The sequence below is a fragment of the Delphinapterus leucas genome, chromosome 7, assembly GCF_059928025.1.
Source record: "Delphinapterus leucas isolate spDelLeu-1000000601 "Yukka" chromosome 7, BTC_Dleu_Yukka2, whole genome shotgun sequence".
Taxonomy (NCBI): domain Eukaryota; kingdom Metazoa; phylum Chordata; class Mammalia; order Artiodactyla; family Monodontidae; genus Delphinapterus; species Delphinapterus leucas.
Genome location: NC_143135.1, coordinates 44080396 through 44099801, shown reverse-complemented (window position 1 = coordinate 44099801; position 19406 = coordinate 44080396). Strand labels below are relative to the sequence as shown.

Sequence of the window (19406 nt, the reverse complement as noted above, 5' to 3'; positions counted from 1 at the left end):
ACAAGCTAAACTCTGCTGATCACTATTTTCGCATGAAAGACTCTTTCGAACAAGGTTGTTACTTAACAGCCCTTTTGAACAGAGCACCTAGGAGAGTGCGTCACGTGTGTGTGTGTTTATTGCCTGTCTCCCTCTACTATAATGACCCTCCCTGAGAGCAGGGACTTTATTTTGCTACTGTGCTAGCTCCCAACCTTAAGCCAGGGTGTGGCATATAGTAGGTTTTTGGAATTGAACAAAACTAACAGGTTTATTTATTTTATCCATGCATACTTCGGAGATATTGTGGGTTCGGTTCCAGAACACTGAAATAAGGTAAATACTGCAATACAGTGAGTCCCATAAATATTTTGGTTTCCCAGTGCATTTAAAATTATGTTTCTACTACACTGCAGTGTATTAAGTGTACAATAGCATTATGTCCAAAAAGACCAATGTACATGCCTTAATTAAAAATATTTTATTGCTAAAAAACGCTAAGCATCATTTGACAACACAAACCTTCAATCTGTAGAAAATGCAGTGTCTGCGAAGTGCAGTAAAGTGAAATACAGTAAGACAAGGTATGCCTGCATAAGGCCTAAATTTCACATGCGTGCCACTGATCTCAGCACGCTCTTTTCATACAAACCTCCTCCCTCTGAAGGAGAGTCAGGTCCTCTCCCAACAGCAGGCCCTTCCTCTTCCACCCTCCCTCCCCTGGATTTGTGGCCCCAACTGCTCACTTTCAGTCTCCAGCAGGCTCTCAGTTCCTTTGCACTGTAATTAAGTGATCCCTCCAGGCCAAATGTCCTGACCTCCTAAAATTCTTCCTTCCTCCCCTTCTCTCCTGGGAGCCACTCAGGGCCCTCCCAGGAACAGCCAGGTGCTTTTTCTCCACACCTCATGGCATCTAACCTAAACCTGGGTCTGCGTGAGCAGGCAGGTGAAGGGTAGGCAGGTTAAGAAAGACGAGGTGGGATAGTTTATAGGGAGAGAACACTGCAGGGGAGGGGGACGAATAGAGCCACCCAGATGCTGACCCAGCTGTGCCCCGACTTGCTGCGTAATCCTGGGCAAGCCACTTTCCTGCTCTCCATATCTTGTCACAGATTAAGGGAGGTAGAAGCAATGATCAGAGGTGTCTTCTCTGTACAGTTCAGGATCTTCTATCTCACATGTGGTGAATGGAAGATGTCTCACTAAAGAAATAGCTTGCAAACTTTCTCTCCCTCCTAGCCAGTGCCTGGTCGTCACCAAATGCCACAAGACACATACATCCCCTTACCGCTGTTGTGACTAGGCAGGGTGACCAGCTTCATCCTGGTCTGCCCAGGATTCTCCCAGTTTCAACACTGAGAGTCCCAAGCACACTGGGATGGGTTGGTCATCCTATGACTAGACCACAGCTTCCTGATGGTTGGGACAGATCTTGTTCATGACTGCATGCCCTCTGCCGGGCACCGTTCCTGGCCATCAACAGGCATTCAGCCTGCATCTCTTGAATGAACTGATAGCATCCTTTTCAAAGTCCCCAACACACACACATTCACACAGTATGATTGCAACCTTTGTTTCAACATTAAAGCAGAACTTACGTGGCTGAGAGGAGAGGCCAAAAGAGGGAAGAACAGCACGTCAGGTGAGATGTCTGCATACCTGCCGGTCACACTCACCATCATCACTGCCGGATACTGAACTCAGGACAGAAGCCTGCCTGCAGCGGGGCAGCCCAAGGCCTTCCAAAGAAACACATGTCCAAGAGGGTTGCTCCAGACCCAAGCCCAGCAATTTCTGTTCCCGAGTCCGGCCACTTCACCCACAAACCAGCACCAGCCTCTGCCCGAGGGCTGTGCCTCTCATATTCACACACGGAGATGTTCTCCCCCAGCACCTGCATCCTCCTGGGTCTGGCCAGCACAGCCTTTGCTCCCAGCCTGCTGTCCCCACCTGCTCTGGTGTCTGCCTCTGTCCTCCCCTTTTCTGCTTGCCTCTCCAGAGAAGGGCCAGGGGACGTGAGAATCAGAGGAACCACCAGGTGTAACTGGCCCTTCTCTACTTGTGCTCCTTAAGAAAGCCTGACTGTACCAGACCGGTCCCTTACACATTTTGAGAAGAGGTACACTCTCCTGTAAAATTAACCATAAAAGTTCCCTTTTTATTTTACTCTTGTTCAAAGTTGAGCCATTTTCCACTAGAGATAAAAACAAGGCATTTCTGAGAGGGGAGTACTATGGCTGTCTAATAAGCCGGGACGGATGGTCATGATAAAGTCAACTACATCCATCTCTGCACACAGAGGTGGTGTGGGTATGGAAGCGGCTATGTAGGGAGCCTCCCAGCAGAGCTCCCTGACGCGATTTGGAGCTGTTTATGAGGCAAGTTTATATCAAAAGCCTTAGCGCTGCCACTACCCACGAGAGGCAGGGAAGCAGCAGCAGACTAAGGAAGGCCGAGCCAGGCGCTCTGCCACTGGGTACCGACCGGGGCAGCAGCCAGACACCCCCATATTGGACCGATGGATTCTCCCCTCCCTGTGACCTCGGCAAATCTACGAGCTCCCGGTCCATCAGAGCATGACTCATGGAGGCTGCCTGACCTCTTCCAGAGCGAAGATCAGAGTAGAATGTGAGCTGTGGTCTGCCGGCCAATGTGCACAGGGAACCAGGTCCAACTATGCCTGGATCCTGGGAGTGGAGGAGGGACCGCCCTGGACCAAACAGAGAGAAGACGACACTCCCAGGTACCCACTCCCTTGAGTGCCCGGAGCCCTTCTTTCTTCCCAGGTTTCTCCTAGAGAGGCTCTACCCTGTACCCGTGGTCAGCACACAAGGGCTCAGTACCGTTAACCACCTAGAGCATAAACCCTGGGATCAGCAGTGCCTCTTTGTCCCTTACAGCTATCTGTGTCCTCACCCTGGCCTCCACCCTTCTACCTGTACCCACAGGACTTGCTTGATTGTCCTCTGGCCTCACTTGGGCACACTTCTGGCTTCTTCCAGAACTCTCCAGATTAGATAGGCTCCCAGCCTGCCCGCGACCGGTCTCTTGGGCTTAATGAGAGCCGAGGATGAGGGCAATATGGGGGTTCTCACTGGGCACGAGTGCAGTCGAGACTTCCACTCCCTGTGCCTGGCATCTCTATCACCACAACCTCTGGAGCTCAGAGACTGCACGGTACAGCTACCCCTACTGCCCAGAGACTCCTCACAGAATATCTGGAAGTGACAATAGTACTGATTTCCATTTACTGAGTGCTTATGATTTGCCATAAACCACGCTAAGAGATATACAGATGTGTTTACTCTTTTATCCCCGCTCTGAACTTTATTCCTTCCTACAGTCTTACATGGTAAACATTTTATCCCCATTTTACAGATGAGGGAAATAGGGCTGAGGCAGTAAGTTATCTTCCAGGGCTTACACCTGGGCTCATTTGCCTCCAAAGCCAGTACTCATAGTCTCCGCTAAACTAGGGTCCGTACCTTCTTTCCACACCCACCCAGAGATTCATCTGTCCAGACACTGGTGTTGTGATAACCCAAAGACCTGGTGGAGGGAGGGGCAAAATGGAAGTCACTCCAGGTCAACTCTGATGAAAGATGGGGCAGATGTAGTGTGTCTACTAGGATGATGTGGACTAACATGATAAAATACTACTGGGCACGTGAAGCCTAAAACTGTCTTCTTGTCCCATTGCTCCCATTGAGATAAACCCTCCCCACATATACTCCTTGTATGAAGCTGTCTGTGTCCTCTGCCAGGTGGCCTCACCATTCCGCCCACAACTCATGGGACCAGAGACTGCTTCCTGAGCCCCAAGTAGCTATCGACGGGCTGGCGGTCAGTGTACAGAGCAGTGTAGCCCAGAAGCTCTTATAGCCGATCTCATAATATTGAAGAAGGACCAGCAGTCCTATCAAGCCCTTTCTCATGGGGAGGTTGAACATGAGGTACCCTAAGAAGACGGAAGCAGAACTGATGGGGGAGGAAACAGAACACTGTCACTGAGTGAGCTGCAGATGTGGACAGCCACTGTTAGAGACACGGCACTCTAAGAGATGAACAGAGAGGATGCAGACTCGAGCCTGTCCAGGATGTCCTGAGCCACGCTGCCCTCCTCCAGAGCCTGGATATGTGGCTTCTGCTGGTGTGATTATGTGACTGCCTAGACACTGGCCTACAAAGAATCCCAGCCATCTGTGGTCATCTGAGTGAGTTGAGTGCCTTCTTCCATGAGAGCACACCTACCCTAGCGAAGAAAGACCCACTGCACTTCCTGGACTGGGATCGGATCCCCCTGTTAGACTCTCACAGCCTCTTTCATTTTTCTTATATGCTATGGCAACGTGTTTTTACGTGGTTATTTAACAGACGTCAGTGTCTCCATTCAACTACAAACTGCATGAGGTCAACACCATATCTGCTTTGCTCACCAGGTCCCCCTTGTGCCTCACACAGTGTCCGGCACAGAGTACAAACTCAGAAGGCACCGGCTATCTGGCTGAAGGAACAAATGAATAAATGCTCGAATAGCAGACAGTAGAATGAATGCAGGCCCGGGAAAGCTTTGTGGGTGGGAATCCCACTGCGGCCTGACAGAATGGGAATCACGGAGTTGAACACATACTCCCTGCCTGACCACAACAATAAGCCCAGATCATCCACTAAGCCAGATGGTACATGGAGCTAGTGGGGCTACCTAGTGTAGTCAGGGGCTTCGGGGGCCTGGCAGGAGGCCACGTCTGGCTCAGATGTGGAGGAGACAATGGACATCTGAGAACAGGAGTTTTCACAATCTGCAAGGCAAAAGAAATGGGCCACAGCCTGATCCTGGAAGAGCATCTGACACCGGAATCACTACAGGTAAACTTCTAAGTAGATGTGATCATCAAAATGTCCAGCTTTCAACCAGAGGCAGAAGTTCTGCAAGGGGACTCTGTTGATTTAGAGAAAGGATCTGCTATGTCAAATGTAGATTGTAAGGGGAACAAGAGAGAAATGAATCAATTAAAATGTAAACAGCCAACGGGAAGCAGGGGGACCATTTGTTCCTGAAACATCTTATTAAAATCCAGGGAAAATGGGGTCCCTGGGACTACACGGACAGCCACCCAGGGAATAAAAGTCAGCTGGCTCTGGTGGAAAAATCACACAAAGGACCGAGCATCTCCTTGTGGGAAGTCTGTGGGTGAGCAGGCCAGGCCAGTGGCAAGGACAGCTGAGGAACGTGGGGTAAAGGGAAGGCAGGCCCGACAGGTGGGAAAAAGGAGGACGGGGCGTCTTTGCTCTCCAGCAGAGCCTTGCTCCGGCCTCTGATGCCCAGAACTCTGGTGCTGGGGAGAAATCACTCTGTCCTCCACTGCCTACCTGGCCCTCCTCACCTAGCACCAGGGTGGGAGGCCTGTCCCGTGTGGCTCCTTGTGCACTTGGTGGTGTTTCTGGTAAAGTCATGACCATGTCCCCCAGGCCATCTCTTTTACAAATCAGAGATACAGATAAAATGTAGCAAAAAGTTAAACAGCAGTTACTATGATGTGAGGCAATGTTCTAAGAGCTCTATGTATATTACACATTCAATCTTTGTATTACCATCTCTAATTTACAGATAGGAAAACCAAGACACAGAGAGGCTAGGTAACTTGCTGGAGGTCAACCAGCTCTGTAAGTGACAGACCTGGCCTTGGATCCCAGGGAATTGGGTTCTACATATCACTCTATAATCTAGCAAAAACTTCATCTGTTTGTCATGTTACTCAGCTCTTCTCCTGAGTCGTTCTCCTTTAAACATATGCCACTTTCTCTATATCCCATGAAATCCAATTCTGCAGCTGTGATCTGAGTAAAACAAAACTACTGCCTCCCCATTTTAAGGCATTAATACAGCTCAAGATTACATCATCTTTAAGAACAACTATGTGATACTATTGGCCCATGATATGTTTAATTAACTAAGATTCAGAAGCATTTTCCCAGATTGCTCCAGTTAAGAAGTATTTCTCCCTATGTTTGTGTAGTCAGCATTTTTTTTTTTTTTTTTTTGCGGTACGCGGGCCTCTCACTGTTGTGGTCTCTCCCGTTGCGGAGCAAAGGCTCCGGACGCGCAGGCTCAGCAGCCATGGCTCACGGGCCCAGCCGCTCTGAGGCACGTGGGATCTTCCCGGACCGGGGCACGAACCCGTGTCCCCTGCATCGGCAGGTGGAATCTCAACCACTGTGCCACCAGGGAAGCCCTAGTCAGAATTTTTGATGCAACAGCAGAACCATTACCCAGGGTGTTGATTTTACCTCCTTTGTCCTGAGGCTGCCCTCATGGAAGTCTCATCTTTCAAAGACTTCTGGGTCATCTCCACAGAGCCAAAATCCCAAACTAGAAAAGCTCCCCTAGGCAGGGCGGGGCAAGGGGCCTGAGTAGTGTCCTGGAGACACAGACACAGGTAAAAATACTGGCTCTGCAACACACCACTGGTGGGAGCTTGACCAAGTTTCTTAACCTTGCAAATATTCAGTATTCTCCTATATAAAATGGAAATAATAATAACTACCCCAGAGAGACGAGAGGATAAAGTTAAAGGACAACATAGACATTAAGCAGTTTGCACAGTGCCTGCCACGTTAAGTGAGCAAGTGGCGGCTCTTGGTGTAAATCCTTAGCCCCAGCGTAGGAACCCCCAGATGATCCAGCAATCATGTCCCAGCTCCTCACCTGAAAACGCCCCCCTTCCCTGCCAGGACCAGATATATAACTTGTAGTGCAAAAGGAAAATATGGTGGCCCCTGCTGAAAAATTATTAAGAATTTTAGCACAGCAACAGCAGATCATTAAACCAAGCGCAGAGCCCTTCTAGCCTTCTCAGGATCCTGTGCAAAAGGGGCCCACTGTATAGTGTCCTGATACTAATACTGCCGCTGTAAACAAGTCCTGCAAACTTGGTGACTTCAGATAACACAAATCTGTTATCCTCTGGTTCTGGAGGCCAGAAGTCTGACAAAGGTCTCACTGGGCTAAAATCAAAGTATCAGCAGAACTGCACTCCTTTCTGTAGGTTCTAGGTGATAATCTGTTAGATACTGTTCTTGCCGTTTTCAGTATCTAAAGGCTGCCCACATTCATGGCTCTTTTCCATCTTCAAAGCCAGCAATGGCTGGTTGAGTCCTTCTCACATAGCCATCTCTCTGGCTTATTCTTCCACTTTCAAGTGCCCTGTGATTACATTGGGTCGAACCAGAGAATTCCTGATGATCTCCTTATTTTAGCCAGCTGATCACCTGCAACCTTAATTCTCCTTTGTCGTGTAACACCCATATTCACACACCTGCAACCTTAATTCTCCTTTGTCGTGTAACACCCATATTCACACACCTGCAACCTTAATTCTCCTTTGTCGTGTAACACCCATATTCACAGGTTCCAGAGATCAGGATGTGAACGCCCTTGGGAGGCCATTATCCTGCCTACCATACACACTCATGAAGACAGCACCGTTGACCCCCGAAGTTCAGAGGTCTCAGATGTCTGTCCAGAGGTTGCACCATGAAGACCCCACGGCCCTCCGATCCATACACACAAACCTGGTGACCATCCTCATAGTGGTGGCAGCAAATACCCACAGCCACCTTGGATGGACCCTAACCTGCTCCTAGGGGGACCCAGAGCCCTGGCTCCAGCCTGCATTCTTTCTCTTCTATAATCTCATCCTGCTTCTTTCCACTTGGATGTTCACACAGGGTCTCTCCAGCTCAGGACCCAGGGCTCCTTTGTGGGTGGGTATGTGTGGATCTGCCCCAGTTGCTCCTACCTGGGGCTGCAGAAAATAGTCCAATCCCCTTTACCAGCCCCTTGTGCCTCAAGCCCCAGGCCTTAACCTACCAGTCAACCCAAGAGCCAGTCCACCCTCACTCCTGGGAGGGATGTGGACCTCAGCGGATGCTGGCGAGAAAGGCAACATCATTACTGATGGCTCAGGGGCCTCTGAGGATCTGCCAGCAAGAGGCAGGAAGCAATACCTGCTGGAGGCTCTGCCCTGAGCTACCTTAGAGGTAGGCCATAGAGTTGCCATGGCAATGTGACAGCCCTGAAGCCGGAGCCCACGAGCCCCTCCTGTTCCTACCCATATCCAATGCCCACTAGATCAAGGGCTCATCCCTTATATCTCCTGGCCCCTGTATGGAAATAATACCCACTGCCTGCAGGAAAGAATGAGGCAGGCACCGGCTGCTGTGGAGCTGGTGAGTACCAATGTGCTAACTACCCCACCCGCCATCACTGGGGTGGGAGGCCCAGCCTTACCTTCCTGTCCTGATCTGGCAAGCTTGCTTTAGCCCTCCACGATCCTCCTTCCCCACAATCACAACCCCTTTTCTCAGTGACCTTCCTAAAGATGTCTCCTCCATCCTCCCTCTCCATCCCACAGGCAAAGGACTTCCTTGATCTCTTTCTCACACCATAATTTTTCAAAAAGTTGATGCTTAATTTATATGCAGTGAAATGCACAGATCTTAAGTGTGTAGTTCGATGCATTTTGACAAATATATATACCTATGTAGTCCACACCCCAATTAAGACTTGTCTTCCCCTTCTTCTCTTTTTGCCTCTGGGAGGTTATTTTGGAGGCTACAGATAAGAAGGGGCAGGTGGGACACTGGGAGGCAGGAGGAGGGACATAGAGAAAGCCATGGGGATGTTTGGAGCTTGTAGCTGGGGACATGAGGGACGGAGTAAAGTCCAGCCAGACTGAGATGCAGACTTTCTCCCCTTTGATCCTGAGGCCCCTGTGTCTTTCACCCCAGGAAGCAAGAAGGCAAACCCCTGTCCAGATCTGGCAAAGGCCTCACGTGGGGTGAAGTCTAGGAGGCTCACCAGAAGAGGCAACCACTGTCCTGTCTCCCCTGGGTCTTCCCACCTGGATGGCCAAGGGGCCTGCTCTGTTCTTATTAATATAATGCAGGAAGAATGAATGGCACTTTGACTTCCCCGAAAGCCAAGTGTCCTGGTGCCCGGAGGAAATACGTCCTCTCTCTGCATGGATCAAAGACCCCAGAGGAGGCTAATGAAACTGTGGCGTTTCCAGTTCCCATGTCCTTCTGAGGCAGGAGATAGATGGGCCTCAGGCTGAGCAGCTGGAGTTTGTTCCCTGGGGACAGATACTCCAAAACAGCCAGAGGGAGAGAGGAGCTGAGTCCCGCCCACATAAAAGGTAGAGACCACATATGTCTCATTCTTGAGGTCAAGGAGACCTTCCTGGCTACACATGCGCAGAAAAGATCCTTGAAGGTCAAAAAGGAAGTGACGTCAACCTATTCATAGGCTTCTTCGCCAGAATCCATCTTGGCTAAGAGATGGGTGCGTGCACACGGGACGACCCTCATGTAAACCAAATAAGGACTCAGAACCAGGCAAAGCAAGATCACTGCCAAGAGAAACCCAGAAGAAATGCCCCATATAAGTGATTCAAGCTACCATGAGGGGGCTACTCTCTCTCTGAGTCCATCCGTGTGTGCCTATTCACACGTACTCTTTTTTCCTCCCAATAAACACTTTACTTGTTTCACTACTTTCCGTCTCTTTGTAGAAATTTATTTCTACAAAGCTGATGGGCCAGAGCCTTGTCACTGGCCACTGGTCCCTGGTGGTCTAATGGCTAGGGTTCAGCGTTCTCACTGCCGCGGCCTGACTTCAGCCTCTGGTTGGAGAACCGAAATCCTGCTTCAAGCCAAGGCCACCTGAGATGACTTCCATCTCCAGGGGAGAGTGGCCAAAACTGGTAAAAGGAGGCTCCTTGCAGACGTCAACCTCCAGGTGCTGCTTCCCTGAGCAGAGGCCCCAGGAGGACAGGGCTTCTGTGGGTGTCAAGTGCAGTCCCTGACTTACCAGAGACCTGCATGGATGACTCCTTCCCAAGGAGGCAGGAGATCCTCTGCAAGTTTTCTGATCACTTGCCTTCTGATCCCATCACCTTTCACTCTGGATCCCACTACAGTGTAAGCTCCTTGAGGGTTCTCTGTCTGACGCTTTACTAGGTACCTGGCACACGCTTGGTGCTCAATAAATATTTATTGGATGAATAAACTAATGAAGCCTACCTAGCAACCAGTTGGATGGATTTTTTTCCTTCTAGTTACCTCTTGCCCTGCGTATAAGGCGCTGAGCACACTTTGGCCCTCTCTCAGCCAGATGACAAGGTGGTCAGATTACCAAGAAAGGAGATAAAATAAGGGCCCAGCCAGAGGTGATGGAAGGGAGGGTAGGGAAGAATTTGGGACACCCACTTTCTGGTCCAGGAATGAAGCCAATGAGCATAGCATCAGGGTTAGAACTTGGCAAAGTCAAGAATACAAAGAGCAGGGCTTCCCTGGCGGCGCAGTGGTTGAGAGTCCGCCTGCCGATGCAGGGGACGCAGGTTCGTGCCCCGGTCTGGGAGGATCCCGCGTGCCGCGGAGCGGCTGGGCCCGTGAGCCATGGCCGCTGAGCCCGCGCGTCCGGAGCCCGTGCTCCGCAGCGGGAGAGGTCACAACAGTGAGAGGCCCGCGTACCGCAAAAAAAAAAAAAAAAGAAAAAAGAAAAGAATAGTGCAGAATCCAAGGATGCCTCCAGGGGCAGAAATCCCCAAGGGCAAACAGGAGGTAAAAGGAGGAAAGGCGCAGGAGCTGGGACTGAAGCAAGGTACACCTGGTGTGATTCTTCTAGAGACTGTCCTTAGCATGGGGCTTCCTCTCCAGATGCTCCCTGTACCCCTACCCACCTTGCTCTAAATCCCAACATTTGCCATCGCTGAGGTTTCACTCTATGCCTTGATGACAGCTTTGAGCTTCACTAAAACAATTTTTCCACTTCCTGAACCAGATAAGCCAATCAGCTCCATGCTATACATTGTTAAAGCAGGCCCCATCCCCAGTAGAATGACACGAATGGACACCTCACGGCAGTGAAACACAGTGACGGTTACAAGCACAAATTCTATTGCCAGATTGCCTGAGTTCAAATCCCAGTTCTGCCACTAGTGACCTTGGGCAGATTACATAATCTCTCTGCGCCCCAGTTTCCTCTTGTGTAAAATGGAGACTAATAATGATACTATGAAATAGTAAGAAATACGTATATTGATCTCTGCCTCCAGTTCCTGACAATATTTATTTAGTCTTTGACCCATAGCCCCTAAATCCTTTGTAATTTACTGAGTGAAAGGAGTGTCTGACACAGAGGTCCCAAATCCTTTAGAATTTCCTGGGTGATCGGAGTATCTCTTTTTTTCTCAAAACAGATAACTTTTTATTGAATTATAGTTGATTTACAATGTTGTGTTAGTTTCAGGTATACAGTAAAGTGACTCAATTATACATATATGTATATATCTATTCTTTTTCAGATTCTTTTCCATTATAGGTTATTATAAGATATTGAACATAGTTCCCTGTGCTATACAGTAGGCCCTTGTTGTTTATCTATTTTATATATAGTAGTGTGTATTTGTTAATCCTAAACTCCTAATTTATCCCTCCCCCCTCTTTCCCCTTTGGTAACCATACGTTTGTTTTCTATGTCTGTGAACCTATTTCTGTTTTATAAATAACTTCATTTGTTTTTTTTTTAGATTTCACATACAAGTGATATCATATGATATCTGTCTTTCTCTGACTTATTTCACTTAGTATGATAATCTCTAGGTCCATCCATGTTGCTGCAAATGGCATTACTTCATTCATATATATATGTGTGTGTAGAGATATATATACACACACCACATCTTCTTTATCCATTCATCTGTCGATGGACATTTAGATTGCTTCCATTACTTGACTACCGTAAATAGTGCTGCTATGAACATCAGGATGCATGTATCTTTTTGAATTCGAGTTTTCATCTTTTCCAGATGTATGCCCAGGAGTGGGATTGCTGGGTCACATGGTAGTTCTATTTTTAGTTCTTTAAGGACCCTCCATACTGTTCTTCATAGTGGCTGCACCAATTTACATTCCCACCAGTAGTGTAGGAGGGTTCCCTTTTCTCCACACCCTCTCCAGCATTTGTTATTTATAGACTTTTTGATGGTGGCCATCCTGACTGGTCTGAGGTGATACCTCATTATAGTTTTGATTTGCATTTCTCTAATGATTAGTGATGTTGAGCATCTTTTCATGTGCCTGTTGGCCATCTGTATGTCTTCTTCGGAGAAATGTCTATTTAGGTCTTCTGCCCAGGTAGGAGTATCTTTTGATCTAATGAGGAAGATTCTTGGCAGGCTCCTGAATGAGGGCTGGTCACCAGAAAGACCAAGCCATGATTAGAAGTTTGGAACTTTCAGTCCTACCCCCCATTCTCTGGAGAGAGGGGAGAGGCTGGAAAATGAGTTAATAATCAATCATGCCTACGTAATGATGCCTCCATAAAGATCCTTAAAATATGGAATTCAGAGAGGATCCAGGTTGGTGAGCACATCCACATATTGGGAGGGCGATGCACCCCCAACTCCACAGGGACAGAAGCTCCTGAGCTCGGGACACTTCCAGACCTCACCCTGTGTCTCTCTTCATGCGGCTCTCTTCCCATGGAGCCCCTCACAGGGTAAAAGTCACATAACTTGCAACAGTTAACAGAGCCCTTCTCTGCAATTCTTAACCTGGGCTGTGCATGGCAATCACCTGAGAACTCTAAACAACATGGGCACTGAGTTCCACCTCTGGAAACTCTTGCCCAATTGGTCTAGGGTAGAGCCTGGTATCAGGATTATTTTAAAACTCCCAGAGGAGTTGAATGTGTAGCCAAGTTTGAGAACTACCAACCCCTCACCCCGATTTGATCTGCTTCCTGTTGCCCCTCTGATCTCATCTCCAACTACTGCCTTCTAGTTTGCTCTGTTCCAGCCACAGGGACCTCCTTCCTTTTCTTCAAACATGCCAGGCACATGTTGACCTCAGGAACTTTGCACATGCTGGTCCCTCTGTCCAGAAAGTTTTTCCTCTGAGTATCCACATGGCTCACTTCCTCATCTCCTCTAGGTCTTTGCTCAAATGTCACCTTCTTAGTGAGGCCTTCTCTGACCATCTCATTAAAAATTCAACCCCTCCTCCTATTCCAGGCTGTTCCAATCTCCCTCTTCCACCTTACATTTCCCCACAGTGCTTACTACTACATTTCCCCACAGTACTTGCTACATAGGTGACTTTGCTTTGTTTATTATCTGTCCTCACCTAACTAGAACAGAACACAAGCTCCCCGAGGGTAAGGATTCCTGTCTGTTTTGTTCACTGCTCTATCTCTGGGTCTAGACTATTCTGGCACATAGTAAGTGCTCAATAAATACCCTTTAAATGAACATATACTCTTCTCTCCCTTTGTAGATCCTCAGCTGCTCTTTCATCTCTAGAGCCCAGCCAAGTTCTCCTGGGCCAAGAAAAACCACATCCAACTAAACGGCATACATCAGGTGCTCAATAAATGTCTATGAAACTGAACTGAACTCTCCTTCCCAAAGAATATAGCCCCCAAGCCCAGCAGCAAGATCTTTCCTGAAAACTCCAGATATAAGCTCACTGTGGTTTGCAGCTTTTAAGAAAATTTTAAAAATAAGGGGAAAGTGGGGAAAAGAAGGTGTTGGTGGGGAGCTCACAAAAGTTAATGAGATTTTCTCAGCTATGGTACATGCCCACATTTTTAATAATTAGGAGTAATAAAAATTCTAACTGAACCTTAAAGGAACATCTTCTGTAACGAAGAGAGAAGTCAAGACAGACTTCTCTGTTGGGTGTAATGACTTGTTAGCCTCAGAAGATGGATGTACTTTAAAAAACTAATTTACAGAAAAAAATAATTGTTCATAAAAACGCACTGATTGGGTTAAAATGACTTATTAACAGGAATGCCAGATGATTCTCGTTCCCTTAAGGATTAAATTAGGTTATTAATCCTTCAAATTTCTAATGGAAGAAAGCCTTCCCCCTGCTTAGCAGATGGAGAAACTGAGGCTGGGGGAGTAGGGAGAGAGTGACTTGCCTGATGCAGGCCAAGTGGGCAGACCCTGGCTGAAGCCAGGAAGAGACCCAGGAGTCCAGACACCAAGTCCTAGCTCTGTCCCCAGCACTGTGGTGACCCCACCTCCCCACCTGCAGGTCAACAAGGGCCCGGCCACTGACTCTGCTCACCCACTGGGTCTGAGGTCAGGCAAGGGCCGGTCGAGGGGTAGGCGGTCACTGAGGTAGGCATTGTAGCCGTAGTACTGGAACTGCTTCAGGGCCACACGCCGGCCTTCGGGGCTGAGCTCCTGGCCCCAGTGTGCAAACAGAGAGGAGTCTGTGAAGGGCTCAGCCTCTGCCTCCTCAGGTTTCGCGGGGGCCTCTGGAGAAAGAAGGGATAAGGAGACAGTGGGTCAGAGCACACCCCTGCATATGCCATGACAACCCCTTTCCCTTCCTCACCATTGCCTTGGGTAAAACAATCTTAGCCCCAACTTTGGGGGTGGGGGAAAGGAGACTAGAATCTTCATGCTTCCACAAACTCATTTATCCATCCATACATCCATTCACCCACCCAACAACCACTAGCGCAACGGATATAGAAATATACCCAACAGGGTCTGCTGGGAAGCCGATGGGTGTGATCCTGATGCCCCATGGCTTTAAGTTAGAACATTTTCCTTTCCCAGTCTGCCTTCTCATCAGAGATGCCGGTCCCAGCCCACGAATGGGACTTCTGCTTCTCTTTCCCCAGATCGCACCCCCATTCCATGCCAGCTCTGAACCTGTCCCACACCCAGGTCCCCGAGCTGGGCATCTGCTCCCCTGCCCAGTTCTTGCCAGTCCACCTCTGTCTCCACTGTCTGGTCCTGCTGTGAGTTTCCTGGTCCCATCGTACAACATTCACCTGGCTGCAAGGACCCTCGGCCAGACTGCCTCCTGCTGCCTCAGGCTCTGCCCACCGGGACAGGGAATCATTGGCACAGGGGACAGCCATACCATCCCCAAACCTCCACGCACTCTGGGCACTGCTCATTGGATCCCTGGTAGACTTTGTGGAGGGGCAGTGCTCACACCAGGTCAAGAAGAGCTCATCGTTTTCCTGGAAGCTTCCAAGCAAAATGGAAGAGGCATTATTACTTTTAAGAGCAGAGGCTTGGATTCAAATAAATCCCTGCTCCACCATTCACTGGTTACATGACCACAAGCAAACACTCAACCTCTTGACGCCTTGATTTCCCCACCTGTAATGTGGGAATAATAATACCCACCCACCACCCCCAAGATCTGTGAGGATTACATACAGTCATGTGTATAAAACACTTGTCTCAGAATAAGTGCACAACAAATGGTAATCAGGGTTGCTATAGCAAGAGGAGCCTGGAGGGTCATTTAAGTTCTTCTTTTATGGCGATAATGGGTAGGTCTTGCCAGGACATAGGCTGACAGGTCAAGACTATGGAATTCGTTCCCAGGGACGGGTAGTCAAGCCCACCATTCAAGGTCAGCAATCAGAAAAACTGGACAGAGGTGCCAAGGTCACTGGACGGCGCCTTCCATGCTCATAAACATGATGTAAGAGACAGTTAGGAGCCTGGAATGAGACAGGGACCAGGAGGAAGCAGAAGGGGCGTTAGGAACAGGAGAGGCAGGCTTGGCACACTTGCCAAAGTCCCCTCAGCTGTCTGTATGGAGCCAGTAGGTGCATGCACACCTATGCCAGGTAACTTAAAGGTACAGGCCGAGACAGGCCAGGGGCTAGGGTTCCATGGTCTTCAAGGTTGGAGAGCTCAGAGCTGCAGACCACAGCTCTTAGCACCACTTCCTCCTGACGGACTCTTGGAAGAGCCAGTCTGGGAAGCGGAGGAGGCCTATAGGAGTAAGAGGGGGACCCTTCCAGCACCTAGGAAGGGGTGCTGCAGAGGGAGGAAGCCCCCATCACTGGAGGCACAGAGGGTGTCATGGACAGAAGGGAGACGTTGTAGCTCCCTGAAAATTAGAGAGCCGAAGATTCTGAAAGCAGAGCGAGCATGCCGATGCCGGAGACCTTAGTAAGAGAGATGCCAAAACTTCTGTAAATGGAGCTGGGACTCGCAGGCGCTGGTTGAAAATGTGTATGCACCTCTCCTCTTCGGGGGCCGTGTCCTTGGGACATACCCCAAACTGGAGATCCGTGTAACTCCTGGGATAACTATCACGGCTAGCACTTGCTGAGTGTTTACCATGAGTCAGGCTCTGCTATAAGCATTTTTCACATATCGACTCAACTCACCCTACCAGGTGGGAAGTACTACTGGCTCCATTTTACAGATAATGAAGGTGAGGCACAGAGAGGATGGGAAACTTGCCCCAGTTCACTCAGAAGGAAGTGCAGTAGCTGAGGTGCAATCTCAGGATGTCTGTCCCCCGAGGCAGTAGTCCTAACCACGAAGCCGCACTGCCTCTACAGAGCAAAGGGCTGGATAGAGGTGAATTCCAAAGACAAACATGACCTATCATCTCAGTTACCAATTTTCCTTAAAGATACAGAAGGAAACTCAGATATGTTAAACATATTAGGACGTATTAAAGAGTAAAATGCAAACTACATGTGCATTTCTATGACAAAGCAAGAGCTTTTAGGACTGTGGTGCTACTCAAAACTCCATCCCAGAACTCAGGCTGCCTTTGGCCCCCGAACTAGGTACGCTTGAAGGGCAACATGGGGCTTGCCTGATCCTGAAGGTCCTTGTTATCTCTCAAAAGATGGATGACTCACTCATTTGGAATGGGGGGTAGTAATAATCTAAATAAACTGCTCGCACATACCTAAATGGATATTACCAAGTAAAATGAGATCAGTTAATGAAAAAATTATAATTCACAATTAGGCCAGTGTTTCATAAAAATGGATTATAAACATATTAAAGTCCTGGGTTCCACCACATGCTCCTGCCTTTTTACTCAGTATGGGTACAAATGACAACAAACTTGAAAGCAGTGGGTCCTGAATAATGAGTCAGGGGCGTGACAATGGGAAGAGGTATATTTGTTGAATTTCTGCCTGAGCGAAGCACGGTGCTAGCTGATGTCCTTACCCAAGGTTATCTCTGTCACGCTCACAGGTGTGGACTCCATGAGAACAGGACGACCTCTGTCTTGTTCCCTGCTGTATCTTTGGCTCCCAGCACAGTACGTGGCTCTTACAAGGGGCTCAGTGCATCATTTTAAAACAAATCAGTTAATAAGTACCCCATAGTGGTTAGTTATTAGACAAGAGGAAGCCAAAGATGAAGATGTTAAATGACTAATCTGAGGTCACCCAGTTTGTCAAGGGCATTGAAGCTTTCCGCTGCATCAGGGGTGGCAAACTATGGTCTGAGGGCCAAATCTGGCCCACCATCTATTATGTCAATAAAGCTTTATTGGAACACATCACATTCACTTGCTTACGTGTTAGCTATAGCTGCTTTAGAGCTACAAAGGCAGACTGGGTATGACAGAGACCATATGGCTTGCAAAGTGGAAAATATGTACTTTCTGGCCCTTTAAGAAAAAGTATACTGACCCCCTGCTCTACACCTTACATGTGACATCTCTTAGGTAAGGAGGCTTTGCCTCTGCTAATCCATTCATTTTGTTTCCTTACGAGCACTGGCTGTAGAGACAGAATCCATACTCCAGCTCGACCATTTGCCAGTTTAGTCTAGCTTATCTGCACTTTCGTTCCTCATCTGGAAAGTGGAATGGATACTAAAAGTACCTTCTTCATAGGCTGTTGGAGTGTATTCAATGAGCTGGTCCATGTAAGGAGCTTAGCACAGTGCCTGGCACATAATAAATGTTAGCTCAGTGGGCATCAGCGGCTAAGGACCCACACAGCCTCACAGCCCACCGCGGTGCTCTTCCACTGACACTTCTTGAGTTCAGATTACAAAGAGGAATGGCCTTGCCCTGAGGTCCCAGCTCTGGAAGATGCTGCTGTTGTGTAGCCCCCAGATGAAGGGTTTCCATGTCTACAAAGAGTGGCCTCCCCTTAACCAGTCCTAGACCCAACTCCCCTCACTCTCCACTAAGAAAGCAGACCTACAAGGAGGACCGTGTCTGACGTAGTTGGAGCTGTAAAGAGGCCCCAGGCAAGAGCCTTGGCTGGGTCCTCTGCAGGGGGCCAGGGGAGTCTGGACACATCTGGTGAGGGGCCAGACCCACAGATGTCTCTCATCCAGGGATGAGACCCGCCCCCAGAAGCAGATGCAGGCTGTGGCCCCTGCTGGGGTTCAGTCCTACTCGGCCATGCCTGACCAACTGAGGGGGTGACCAGAGAGAGGTGTCTATGCAGGGGGCTGAGGGCGCCCAAGGGAAGAGGTCATTCATGGCACAGATGAGCAGGGCACAGTGAACTCAGTCCGGCAGCCGAGCCAGTGTTTGGAGGATCCTTAGAACAGCACAGGGGCTGTGGTCCCAGCCCATTCTTCACCCAGCCCTGGTGCTTGTCTGTGTCCTAGGGAGAAGAGGCTGAGAGGGAACAGTGAAGGGCCATTTCACCAGACAGCCACACATGGGGCTCAAGCGGCACCTGTGTAACGCCCAGGCAGGGGAGCTATTCCTCTGCCTTCCCTGACTCACCACAAACAACCACGTGGTGTGAGCAGGAAGTGTGCCCCAGTGGGACCTCAGGAAACCCATCGGCTGGAGAGACACTGCCATGCTATGCCCCTCTCTGCTCGGGACTTCCCATGGCCAACTGTCTCTCTCAGCCTCTGGACAGATGGCTCTACAGAGCAGAAACTGGAGAACAAGAACCAGAGCTGTCAGGGCCCCAGCAGGCCTGGGACAGCCTGTGGATGGGGAAGGAAGAACAACAGTGCAGACTGTAAGTCTGAAAGGCCCCAGATTGGCCACATGATTTGGAAATAGTTTATGAACCTACAAGCACGTATGCCAAAGTGCCACCTACTAACCATCACCAAAGGTACTGTCCAAAGTGGCAAAGTGCCACTCAAAAATTATTTGAGGTCCACTGAGGAGGGGACTACAGACTAATCTTGGGTGTTTGCTGCAAAACCTTTGCCCCCGGAGCTGATCCCCTCGTACACTGTACCCCAATTCCATTGCACTGGCCCTGCCAGGTGGTGAGGCCAGGCCATCGCAGTGGCCCTGTGATATAGGTTCTATCATTCCCATCATAGATGAGAGGAAACTGCAGGTCAGAGATGTAAAAGAACTTGACGTTGAAACCATACTCCTGACGGCAGCCCCGCCTCCACGTCATGGGCGAGATACACTGTCTGGCTTGAGGACTGGAAAAACTTCAGGTCCCGGGAGGCTGCTCAGCTGGCCTGCACTGGTTCACAGCAGTTGTCAAACCACTGAGATACCGTCACAGCGCTGGTAAACAGCTGCTTCCCAGAGTCCCTCCGGGTGGCCCTCTAACCCCAGCTGCTCTGGCCCTTTTCTTGGAATGATCCAGATCTTTCCACCAGCCAGCAACTGAAAGG

General features: G+C 49.2%; 1 protein-coding gene across 1 annotated transcript in view; it reads right to left on the bottom strand.

Moving 5' to 3' along the window:
• Positions 1 to 19406, bottom strand: part of GALNT18 (polypeptide N-acetylgalactosaminyltransferase 18) — a 353583-nt gene that overhangs the window by 173284 nt on the left and 160893 nt on the right. Inside the window, exon 2 of the mRNA XM_022555677.3 lies at positions 14119 to 14311. Coding sequence (XP_022411385.1) covers positions 14119 to 14311 — 193 coding nt within the window. The remainder of the gene's footprint in view (positions 1 to 14118; positions 14312 to 19406) is intronic.